Consider the following 14,015-nt stretch of genomic DNA (forward strand, 5'->3'; position numbering starts at 1 on the left):
AATATAAATCAATAACAAAAAACAGACAGACAAAAATTATAAAAATTGTTATTTTTATATGTACCTTATATATATTCATATGCATGTAGTAAAAAACGGTTATTTCAATATTACAAATAGATACCCCAATTTTTATTAAATGGTAGTATTTTTATAGATTACGTATTATTACTATTTATTCATCCAAAATAATACAAATTGTGTAGGATAACGTAATATAACATTACAGTAAAATTTTGTCAACAACATAATAGCAACTTAAATATTAAATCTCGGTATATCTATAGACCAGTTGGCCCTAGCGACTTCGTCCGTGTGAAATTTTATTTTTATTTTTCTAAAATAACAGTAGCGTAAGTTACTCCTTATTACATCAGCTACCTGCCAAAAAAAGTCCCGTCAAAATCGGTCCAGCTATTTCAGAGATTAGCCTGAACAAACAGACAGACAGACAGACAAAACTTGTAAAATATGTTATTTTGGTGTATGTACCGTATTTATATTATATTTATACGCATGTAGTAAAAACGGTTATTTCAATATTACAAACAGACACTCCAATTTTATTTACATGTATAGATGTATAGGATTAAAAAAAAAGTAAACAGTCATAAGGCTAGTCGTATGCCTAATATATATAATAATGTAATAAATTCATTTAAACAGAAATTGCGGCAACATTATTTAAATTTGTAAATTTTTTACTGTCCTTCTCCTTTTTCACATCTTTCTGTTTTTTACCTATAGTTCTCTCTATATATTTTTTTCTTACTTTCAATTTGAAACTATACTTATAATTTGATTATCAGATCATTATGTATTTATTTATACATTTATGGGTTATATATATTATGTATGTATATTGTTATTTTTTTATAGAAATGTATATTTTGCTTTGTATTTTATATATTTTTTTTGACATTTCTTATTTATATTAGTGCACCGCCAATAATCTTTCGCTGCACAACTCATGGTTGCCTGGTAAATAACGCGGCAAGAATATTAAGTCCGCCACATGTACAAATTTTTTTGTGCATTAAAGTTAAAGAAATAAAAAAATACTATACTGTTTTATGAAAATGCGTATTGTCTAGTGCTTAGAGATGTATAAAAATAAGGTCAACAAAAAAGTCCATGATGGTATATATCTCTTAAGGATAACCAACAATAACCATTTTTTATCCTATACATTTTACGGGAATTTTTTTTATCGTATGTTTCCCATAAAATCATGTAAACTATGTTATTATGTCATAATCTAAAGAAATAATAATATTTTATAGTGACATATCCACTATAAAATACAAAAAGTAATAACAATGTAATTCGTTACGCGCGAATCAGCTGTTATAAGGTCAAAGGTCGGTGCACCCCGCGTATTTGATAAATAGTGCTTCTCTGGATGTCTTTAAGAGAAAATGGCAGTATGTACGTGTATATGTACAAGTCCTTAAGTGTTAAGTTTTTCAAATGTACAATAAAGAATAAATATTTTTAAGTACAGTACTTACGTACATTAATATAATACCTACTTTTTTTACTTGTATCTATTGTCATCAAAATTAAATTATAAGTTCTTAACTTGACCACGACTATGTGACCCTCTCTTGGCGCCAAAACGAGTGAAAAAATGAACAGCATACGACGACGACGCAGTACCTATAGAGTGGAGCAAGTGCTTATTCAGTTTTATTCAACTATTTAGTCCCTCCACCGTTACAATGAATGGAGGCAGATATTAGAATGTATGTAGCATTGCGAATATAAAATATCTAGATTAGGTATAATAAATTCATAATTGATAGGCCGTTACGGTATCAGAGCCAAAAAGTCTTCTTTCTTTGTTTATGTACTGTTAGATGCGACAGCGACTTTGTTTTGTACTACACTATGTAATGATTGATATACCTAAAATAAATAAAATATCTGAGGTTTAGACAAAAATTCAAAAGGTACTTTAATTTGAAAAAGTATTCTGAAAATACCTATTTTGCATTTAGTATTTGAAATACAAAACACAAAACTATTTTTGTTTTTAGAGTGACATTTCTATGAATGCACTGTCGATAGCGAGCGGTGCGATGGAAAAAGATAACCGTTTATAAAAATATAATAAATAGCCCTGGACAATTAACACAGACTGATACTGAACTGATATAAATAGATATTTTTATTTTGTAAATAGATATAAAACAGCCAGACCGATGAAAACAATCGATGACCGATGAGTACAAATGTTTGCACCGTGCGAGAAATCGAACCCGCGACCATCGGATGTAAAGCGGTGTGACCACCGAGGCAGTCGAAATATATGAATAATCTTATGAATTTAATTTATTCTAATTTGTTTGTGTGCGTGGGGTGCGGTGTACGGTCCCTCCTGCCTCCCCTGCCTCCACCGTTGCTGGAGCTTGCATGTATGGAACATTGCGAATATAAAATATCTAGATTAGTAAATTCATAATTGATAGACCGTTACGGTATCTATATATATTCGGATTAAAATAAGTATCGCAGTAAGGACCAGTATATAAAGTGATCAACACAATTAATTGATTTTTGAAATATATATACAGAGCCAAAAAGTCTTTGTGTATTCAAAAATATCTAATTTGTTTGTGTGCGCGGGGTGCGGTGTACGGTGCTCCCCCTGCAACGGTGGAGTTACTATGTATGGAGCATTGCGAATATAAAATATCTACATTAGTAAATTAATAAATTCATAATTGATAGACCGTTACGGTATCTATATATATTCGGATGTAAATAAGTATCGCAGTAAGGACGAGTATATAAAGTGATCAACATAATTAATTGATTTTTGAAATATATTCAGAGCCAAAAAGTCTTTGTGTTATATATATATATATATATATAAACACCTCTTTGGGCACTTTGTTGATCACGCCACAACCTAAACACTTGCCGATTCCACCTTTTGCACTGAATAACTTGACTCCTATCGCGTATATCTCAGGCGGTATGGCAACGTCGCATTCTATTTTGCGATGTGGCCATATATATTCGTCGATAGTACGATATACTCGACACATTTTTTACTAATAATTCGTGCATGACTGGCTCCGAACGGCTAAATTTTTGGTATACACAAAGACTTTTTGGCTCTGAATATATTTCAAAAATCAATTAATTATGTTGATCACTTTATATACTCGTCCTTACTGCGATACTTATTTTCATCCGAATATATATAGATACCGTAACGGTCTTTCAATTATTAATTTATTAATTTACTAATGTAGATATTTTATATTCGCAATGCTCCATACATAGTAACTCCACCGTTGCAGGGGGGAGCACCGTACACCGCACCCCGCGCACACAAACAAATTAGATATTTTTTGAATACACAAAGACTTTTTGGCTCTGTATATATATTTCAAAAATCAATTAATTGTGTTGATCACTTTATATACTGGTCCTTACTGCGATACTTATTTTAATCCGAATATATATAGATACCGTAACGGTCTATCAATTATGAATTTATTAATTTACTAATCTAGATATTTTATATTCGCAATGCTCCATACATGCAAGCTCCAGCAACGGTGGAGGCAGGGGGGAGCACCGTACACCGCACCCCGCGCACACAAACAAATTAGAATAAATTAAATTCATAAGATTATTTATGTATTTCGACTGCCTCGGTGGTCACACCGCTTTACATCCGATGGTCGCGGGTTCGATTTCTCGCACGGTGCAAACATATGTACTCATCGGTCATCGATTGATTTCATCGGTCTGGGTGTTTTATATGTATATTATATATGTATTTACAAGATAAAAATATCTATTTATATCAGTTCAGTATCAGTCTGTGTTAATTGTCCAGCGCTATTTATTATATTTTTATAAACGGTTATCTTTTTCCATCGCACCGCTCGCTATCGACAGTGAATTCATAGAAATGTCACTCTAAAAACAAAAATAGTTTTGTATTTCAAATACTAAATGCAAAATAGGTATTTTCAAAATACTTTTTCAAAATAAAGTACCTTTTGAATTTTTGTCCAAACCTCAGATATTTTATTTATTTTACATAGGTATATCAATCATTACATAGTGTAGTATAAAACAAAGTCGATGTCGCATCTAACAGTACATAAATAAAGAAAGAAGACTTTTTGGCTCTGATACCGTAACGGTCTATCAATTATGAATTTATTATACCTAATCTAGATATTTTATATTCGCAATGCTACATACATTGTAATATCCGCCTCCATTCATTGTAACGGTGGAGGGACTAAATAGTTGAATAAAACTGAATAAGCAGTTGCTCCACTCTATAGGTATGCGTCGTCGTCGTATGCTGTTCATTTTTTCACTCGTTTTGGCGCCAAGAGAGGGTCACATAGTCGTGGTCAAGTTAAGAACTTATAATTTAATTTTGATGACAATAGATACAAGTAAAAAGTAGGTATTATATTAATGTACGTAAGTACTGTACTTAAAAATATTTATTCTTTATTGTACATTTGAAAAACTTAACACTTAAGGACTTGTACATATACACGTACATACTGCCATTTTCTCTTAAAGACATCCAGAGAAGCACTATTTATCAAATACGCGGGGTGCACCGACCTTTGACCTTATAACAGCTGATTCGCGCGTAACGAATTACATTGCTACTTACATTACTATTTTATAGTGGATATTTCACTATAAAATATTATTATTTCTTTAGATTATGACATAATAGCATAGTTTACATGATTTTAAGGGAAACATACGATAAAAAAAATTCCCGTAAAATGTAAAAGATAAAAAATGGTTATTGTTGGTTATCCTTGAGAGATAGACATATACCATCACGGACTTTTTTGTTGACCTTATTTTGATACATCTCAAAGCACTAGACAATACGCATTTTCATTAAACAGTATTGTATTTTTTTTATTTATTTAACTTTAATGCACAAAAAAATTTGTACATGTGGCGGACTTAATATCTTGCCGCGTTATTTACCAGGCAACCATGAGTGGTGCAGCGAAAGATTATTGGCGGTGCACTAATATAAATAAGAAATGTCAAAAAAAGATATATAAATACAAAGCAAAATATACATTTCTATAAAAAAATAACAATATACATACATAAATATATAACCCATAAATGTATAAATAAATACATAATGACCCGATAATCAAATTATAAGTACAGTCTCAAATTGAAAGTAAGAAAAACAGAAAATATAGAGAGAACTATAGGGATATAACAGAAAGATGTTAAAAAAGGAGAAGGACAGTAAAAAAGTTACAAATTTAAATAATATTCCCGCAATTTCTGTTTAAATGAATTTATTACATTATTATATATATTAGGCATACGACTAGCCTTATGACTGTTACTTTTTTTTTTAATCTATACATCTATACATGTAAATAAAATTGGAGTGTCTGTTTGTAATATTGAAATAACCGTTTTTACTACTTGCATATGAATATAAATCCGGTACATACACCAAAATAACATATTTTACAAGTTTTGTCTGTCTGTCTGTCTGTTTGTTCCGGCTAATCTCTGAAATAGCTGGACCGATTTTGACGGGACTTTTTTTGGCAAGTAGCTGATGTAATAAGGAGTAACTTACGCTACTGTTATTTTAGAAAAATAAAATAAAATTTCACGCGGACGAAGTCGCTGGGGCCAACTAGTCTATAGATATACCGAGATTTAATATTTAAGTTGCTATTATGTTGTTGACAAAATTTTACTGTAATGTTACTATTACGTTATCCTACACAATTTGTATTATTTTGGATGAATAAATAAATAAATAAATAATAATCTATACATCTATACATATAAATAAAATTGGAGTGTCTGTTTGTAATATTGAAATAACCGTTTTTTACTACATGCATATGAATATATATAAGGTACATATACCAAAATAACAATTTTTATAATTTTAGTCTGTCTGTCTGTCGGTCTGTTTGTTCCGGCTAATCTCTGAAATGGCTGGACCGATTTTGACGGTACTTCTTTTTGGCAGGTAGCTGATTTATAAGGAGTAACTTAGGTTACTTTTATTTTAGAAAAATAAAGTTTAATTCCACGCGGACGAAGTCGCGGGAACAGCTTGTTTTTAATAAAAACATCTTTTTTGTGGTACTTGAGAATGTTGAAGCCTGTTGTTTGTAATATTGAAATAACCGTTTTTTACTACTTGCATATGAATATAAATACGGTACATAATACACCAAAATAACATATTTTACAATTTTTGTCCGTCTGTCTGTTTGTTCCGGCTAATCTCTGAAATGGCTGGACCGATTTTGACGGGACTTTTTTTGGCAGGTAGCTGATGTAATAAGGCTACTACCTAGTAACTTAGGCTACTTTTATTTTAGAAAAATAAAGTTAAAAACCACGTGGACGAAGTCGCGGGAACAGCTACTGTATAATATATTAGAGATACCTACGTGTTTTTTTATTGATGACTAGCTGTACACGGGATTTCGTCCGTGTGGAATTTAACTTTATTTTTCTAAAATATAAGAAGTTAAATTCCACGCGGTACAGCTAGTTGTCGGTAGTCTAGCGATTTAGCTAGCACACTGCTTTGATTCCTGCTTGGTGGTCGAGGGTTCGATTCCTCGCACGCTGCAAACATTTGTATTCGTGAGTAGGATTGTTTGTAACGGTCTGGGTGTTTTCTATGTATAGATAATATATATGTATTTACGAAAAAAATCTTTGTATTTATATCAGTTGTCTAGTACCCATAACATAATCTTCAGCTAGCTTAACTTGGGTCTAGATGAAGCTGTGTGAATTGTCCTGAGATTACTATTATTATTAATTGGTACACAGGTAAACTACTAACTAGGCCATATTGGTGTTGTTTGTTATGGTGAAAAAACTAGTATATATATAAGTTACACGTACAATTTCAAAGACTTATTTCTTCAAAACTACTGGCTATTCTGAAATAAAACTTTAGGGTTTGTATATGTAATGTTTGCATATAAAATATGATTAAAGGTTACCAGTGTATTTACACTTTTACTGAACAAACAGAGTTGTTTAATAGTGAAAATATTGTGTGGAAGACATCAATTACTTTCAGTACATGTATAGCTTTTCTCTTTTCCTAATTATTATTATTATTAAGTTTAAAGTGGTTGAATTTTACGTAAGGGGTATTTATACATTATTTCTAATTTACCATTTATTTTAAGTTTTTTAAACTCTATTCATCGAGACCTATCTAATGAGTCCAAACACGATATTTCTGCTGTACATAAGTTTTCGAAGAGTATGTTCATCATCTGATAATACTGGTGCCAGCATGAAGTCAAGGTTAACAGATAACTAATTACTTTTATTTCGTCAAAATCTTTAGATTACGTATAATAAATTCATAATATCGCTACCTATTCAAATCAAAACAAGTATTAGGTACTTCATGTACTAGTATATAAATTCATCAACACACAAGTAAATGATTTTTAAATATATTCAGAGCCAAAAAATCTTTGTGCATTTAAAAAAATTGCCGATACGGATTCACTATTGCAGGAAATTGTTGAAAAAATATATATCGCGTATAGGTATCTACTACTATCGACGAATACATTTGGCAACAACGCGCAACATATGCGATGTTGCCGTTCCGGCCGAGACCATGCCGGAACGGCAACATCGCATATTAGAATACAAAGATAGTGATAGAAAGAGAGAGACAGTGGAATCAGCAATATCTACGGATCGTGGCTGGATCAACTAAGTGTGCAAGTTTATATAAATGTATATATATATATATATATATATACATTTGTCTTTAATTCAAAGGAAATATAAATAATGAACGCATCACATTTAAAACAGTATAAATAGTTAATAATTTAATAATAAGTTAATAGTTTAATAAGTACGTACGTAATATTATCACATGGTAACAGCACGTATTATGGCAAAAATAAACATCGGCTGATTTGAAAAGATTTATTATAGTAATAATAGTAATCTCAGGACAATTCACACAGCTTCATCTAGACCCAAGTTAAGCTAGCTGAAGATTATGTTATGGGTACTAGACAACTGATATAAATACAAAGATTTTTTTTCGTAAATACATATATATTATCTATACATAGAAAACACCCAGACCGTTACAAACAATCATACTCATGAATACAAATGTTTGCAGCGTGCGAGGAATCGAACCCTCGACCACCAAGCAGGAATCAAAGCAGTGTGCTAGCTAAATCGCTAGACTACCGACAACTAGCTGTACCGCGTGGAATTTAACTTCTTATATTTTAGAAAAATAAAGTTAAATTCCACACGGACGAAATCCCGTGTACAGCTAGTCATCAATAAAAAAACACGTAGGTATCTCTAATATATTATACAGTAGCTGTTCCCGCGACTTCGTCCACGTGGTTTTTAACTTTATTTTTCTAAAATAAAAGTAGCCTAAGTTACTAGGTAGTAGCCTTATTACATCAGCTACCTGCCAAAAAAAGTCCCGTCAAAATCGGTCCAGCCATTTCAGAGATTAGCCGGAACAAACAGACAGACGGACAAAAATTGTAAAATATGTTATTTTGGTGTATGTACCGTATTTATATTCATATGCAAGTAGTAAAAAACGGTTATTTCAATATTACAAACAACAGGCTTCAACATTCTCAAGTACCACAAAAAAGATGTTTTTATTAAAAACAAGCTGTTCCCGCGACTTCGTCCGCGTGGAATTAAACTTTATTTTTCTAAAATAAAAGTAACCTAAGTTACTCCTTATAAATCAGCTACCTGCCAAAAAGAAGTACCGTCAAAATCGGTCCAGCCATTTCAGAGATTAGCCGGAACAAACAGACCGACAGACAGACAGACTAAAATTATAAAAATTGTTATTTTGGTATATGTACCTTATATATATTCATATGCATGTAGTAAAAAACGGTTATTTCAATATTACAAACAGACACTCCAATTTTATTTATATGTATAGATGTATAGATTATTATTTATTTATTTATTTATTCATCCAAAATAATACAAATTGTGTAGGATAACGTAATAGTAACATTACAGTAAAATTTTGTCAACAACATAATAGCAACTTAAATATTAAATCTCGGTATATCTATAGACTAGCTGGCCCCAGCGACTTCGTCCGCGTGAAATTTTATTTTATTTTTCTAAAATAACAGTAGCGTAAGTTACTCCTTATTACATCAGCTACTTGCCAAAAAAAGTCCCGTCAAAATCGGTCCAGCTATTTCAGAGATTAGCCGGAACAAACAGACAGACAGACAGACAAAACTTGTAAAATATGTTATTTTGGTGTATGTACCGGATTTATATTCATATGCAAGTAGTAAAAACGGTTATTTCAATATTACAAACAGACACTCCAATTTTATTTACATGTATAGATGTATAGATTAAAAAAAAAGTAACAGTCATAAGGCTAGTCGTATGCCTAATATATATAATAATGTAATAAATTCATTTAAACAGAAATTGCGGCAACATTATTTAAATTTGTAACTTTTTTACTGTCCTTCTCCATTTTTCACATCTTTCTGTTATATCCCTATAGTTCTCTCTATATTTTCTGTTTTTCTTACTTTCAATTTGAGACTGTACTTATAATTTGATTATCAGATCATTATGTATTTATTAGATATTAACTATTATATTATGCATAAAAAATATTTGTAATAATAAAGAAAATACATTTAAAATGTTTTACTTGTTGTGTTAGTTATTTATAAGATCTTACTATAATTGTTAGCTGCTTTACAATTTAGAAAGTACAATAGGTAATGTAAATTAAAATTAATTGAATACTTAACAACGTTTTGTTCGATTAAATTCATTTAATTATTAAAATAGTTAATTTAAAATTAGAATAAAGACAAAAAAAAAATAACAAAAAAAAATCGGTGGCGGGAATCGAACCTTGAGCGTCCGTTTGGTAAGTTGATTTGAAATTCAAAGGCTTATTTCTTCGAAATTACTGGTCATTTTGAAATAATACTTAGGGTTCGCATACCCTTATCGGATACTACTACTACACGGAGTTTCGTCAAAATAAAATATCTAGGTTAGGTATAATAAATTCATAATTAATAGACCGTTACGGTATCTGTATATATTCGGATCAAAACAAGTACTATGAAATAAGAACGAGTATATAAATTGATTAACACAAGTAATTGATTTTTGAAATATATTCAGAGCCAAAAAGTCTTGTTTCTTTATTTATGTACTTGTTAGATGCGACAGCGACTTTGTTTTATACTATACTATGTAATGATTGATATACCTAAAATAAATAAAATATCTGAGGTTTGGACAAAAACTCAAAGGGTAATTTATTTTGAAAAAGTATTTTGAAAATACCTATATTGCTTTTAGTGTTATAGTACTTTAACTGTTATGTTTTAAGTAACAATGTTTAATTATAATTAATACTACTGCACCAACACTCCGATCGTGCAAAAAAATTTGCTGTTTCATTATTTTTTAGTTCAATTAGTGGTCTACCTAAGTCCTGGGCTAAGGGGGGGAGAGTCATGACGCCCCCATGACTCCCATGACCTCCATGACGCTCCCCCCTGGATCCGCCGTTGCGTCTTCTCTTTATTCGCTCAGCCACGTTGTTACAAAAGAAAAGATTCCCGTCCAAAAAATAATAAGTATTGAGGTTTGATCTGGAGTCACGTTACTCCAGACTGATTTCAATAAATATTTAGATTAGATAGACTATTATTCTTGAAATACTAGCTAGACATTATTAAGTTACTGTAGCCATAATGTAGTAGCCCAAACGTGCCAATGAGGAAGCCCTTGGCAAATGCTGCACCCTGATTGGCCCGTTTGAATTGGATCAAGAACTGCTCGTATGCCAAAAAGGTGGATTTGTATAAAATCGTGTATAAATCGCTTAATTATTATTATTACTCGTCGTGACAGTTGTGGCTCAAAACGGATCAACATTTATATATGGTCAGCTGGCATTAGATCAACAAAAGGCCTCCGGATCAACAAGTGAAAATGGATCAACAAAAAACTACCTATACGGCACGTCTGAGCCACAAAGTGCCCAAGGGGATATTTATATATATATATATTGTATATATATTTTTGTTCTGTTTATATTTTGTTGCATTTTGTTTATGTTTATAATTTTGCACCGCCAACAATTATTCTCTGCACCACCTATGGTTGACTGGTAGAAAATGCCGCATGGTGTTAAGTCCGCCAAATGTACTATACCTACTATATATTATATTGTGTGCATTAAAGTTAAATAAATAAACAAAAAATAAATATACATATAACATATGAAAACCGTCTGTTTGTGTATTGTATATAATCGCCAGTTCTTTCATTAAACACTCGGCGCGTTTCCTTACACAGTATCACTCCTAACGCGGTGTAATCATACAGATAATGTTAATAATGGTATAATAATAACATTTCAGGACATTTCAGACATTTTAATACACGTAGAAGACCGATACAAACAATTATACTCATGAACACAAGTGTTTATATCGTGCGTGGAATCAACCCCGCAAGTAACCCCAGGAAGTAAGAGTGTGCTTAACCGTAACTAAAACAATGCAACTTGTACAAATTAAAGTAGCACTACATTCCTGCTGCATTTTTAATAAATCGTTTATTACTTCACCTGCCATCATTAGCCATGCAAATGACACCGCGCCTGTCGTGAGGTACTATAAAGTTCTCACAATCTAGATCGGCGTTCTTCAGACCAAATCCTCCACATTGTATCCAACAGTCCTTCACAATACGATGTACGGGGGTACCGCCGTATCCACCTCTCTTTTGTTTGCAAAGGCGTAAGAAATTCTCACAAGTATAAGGCACTATATCCGCATACAGCTAAAATTTAGATTATTTTGTAATTGTAATAGACATCAAACAGGAGACTAAGAATTTTTTTTATATTATAGCTACTAAAATATTTCTCATAAAATAAAGTATTCTACACGTACATACCATAAATATCATTGTACCAATAGGTTCATCATTTATCGAAATATGCATGTAGGCACATGGTCTCTGAAAATTAACGACAGATTACAATACGTAGAGGGATACACAGTAGAAGTTGACCGCCTAGACTAATAAAATGTCTCCACAGTGATATAAAGCAAATTTTTCACATTAGCGCCAAATAGACGTAAGCAATTTATTTCTTGACATAACAATTTGTGACCCCTCCGATCCGTCCCCCGTCCAATTCAAAGGAGGATCGATATTATGACGGTCTGAGCCGAGTTTGAACCCCTAGCGATGCCCTCTAAGACTAAAATCATATCGGTCAGGCGGGAGTTGGTCCCGCTCCTTAAGTCCCTTCCGCGGGTTTGGAGTGCCATCTCCACTCGCCCCCTATCGTCCGGTGAAGCTGTAAAAGCCAGCTGCGGCCAACAGCCTTAGAGTACTCCGAAAAAAAATGACATTTGTATGTGGATGATCTAACAGGAATTGTACCTACATACCTAGTTGGTACACATACTAATGGATCTTGGCGGGTGACTCTGATCTATCGGTAACAAAACGCAAAGAGGAGCTCGCTATGGTAAACTCTTACGATTGCCAAAATTGTTTATCGTAAAATAGAGGCATGAGAGTAACATTAGTTAACAAACGGATAACCAAATAATTTCTAAAACAAAATCAGATTATATACAATTACGTTTATATTTACTTACACTAGACGATCTTATAAATCTGGCGAATTGTGTCACGCCTTCATTGTAATAGTCCAAGTTAAAGTGATAAACATATTTTTTATCAATAAGTTCTTTTAATTCTTTTTCTCCACCGAGAAACTTGTCATTGATTAGCACAGCGACCTGGGATTTCAGACAATATGCTAATCCGCCATGCGTAACTTTTAAGTCCTTCCATACAGTAGGCCATTCGAGACTAGTTACACCTAAGAAGAACAAAATAATTTCATTTTACATGTACATTACGGACTCTATACTATATGTATGCGTAAGTATGTTCATCCGTTATTTTTTCACAACTAAACGGCTTAATGAATTAACTAGGTATATATACTTTTATCTGAAAAAAAGCAGACGAAGTTGTGTCTATCAGTTAGTTGAACGTATAAAAGTTTAAGGTAAATATAAAGGTATACATAAGGTTTAAAATTACTTCTATATATACATACATATATAGGTAATTTTAAACCGGTAACACTGTATACATATAAAGACAAACACGGGAGTTACTTCCTATCGATATCAAAATCAGCAGGGGATTTGCGGTCTACCAAATATAAATAATCTTGTATTGAATTTTTTATAAACAGCTGTACCTACTTCGCATGAACGAACTAAAGGTACCTACTACTAGATATTTTCGTTACCTCTGACTATTGGAGAATCAAAATGTTTCCATTGATATTTATGTAGTCCTTTTAATAAGTGAACGCAATAGTTAAATTCTTTTGTAACTCTATTGCCAATAATGGTAAATTTAACACGATCCGTTTTTATTATTTTGGTTTTCGGTTTCGGATATAGTGGATTGTTTGTTGAGTTGTGGGCATATTTGATTTTATTTGAATAAATATCTTTCACAGTTCTTTCCCACGGATGTTGGGAATAAGGTTTTTCTTGGGGATGCACCTCCGTATTAAAGAATGACATATTTTGTAAAATCTTTACAGCACCAAATTTTTAAACATTTTTACCAAAGAGTAGTAAAACTGTGTAAGTAGGCTAAGATAAGGAGTCTTTGATCATTTTCATTTTAATTTGATACTTACAAGAATGACACAAAATTTGGATGACCGATGAAACGGAAAGCTTTTTCGGTTGTCATATTGTGTTAAATAGAATATTGAAATGAAAATCTCTACCTAAGAATATTAAACTCTTACAGTGCGGTTTCAGAAAATTGTCCTCCCGCGTCGACTTCAAATAAGGAAACTTACTCAGCTTTTCTCAAGAGACTATAGCATGCGGTTTTTCAAGAAG

At 32.0% G+C, this 14,015-nt stretch overlaps 1 protein-coding gene across 1 annotated transcript; it reads right to left on the bottom strand.

Moving 5' to 3' along the window:
* Positions 1 to 11,686: 11,686 nt before the first annotated feature.
* LOC131846834 (probable inactive peptidyl-prolyl cis-trans isomerase-like 6) lies at positions 11,687 to 13,720 on the bottom strand (the record flags this gene model as incomplete). Its single annotated transcript, XM_059196253.1, has 4 exons — positions 13,403 to 13,720; positions 12,735 to 12,961; positions 12,019 to 12,081; positions 11,687 to 11,901 (listed from the first exon to the last, which is right to left on the bottom strand). Coding segments are annotated over exons 1-4 (788 nt in total), but the record flags the coding sequence as incomplete, so codon positions are not given.
* Between the last annotated feature and the right edge of the window lie 295 nt (positions 13,721 to 14,015).

Source organism: Achroia grisella, unplaced genomic scaffold (genome assembly GCF_030625045.1).
Source record: "Achroia grisella isolate CSIRO2021 unplaced genomic scaffold, CSIRO_AGI_Agris_v1 utg512, whole genome shotgun sequence".
In the NCBI taxonomy this organism is placed as follows: Eukaryota; Metazoa; Arthropoda; class Insecta; order Lepidoptera; family Pyralidae; genus Achroia; species Achroia grisella.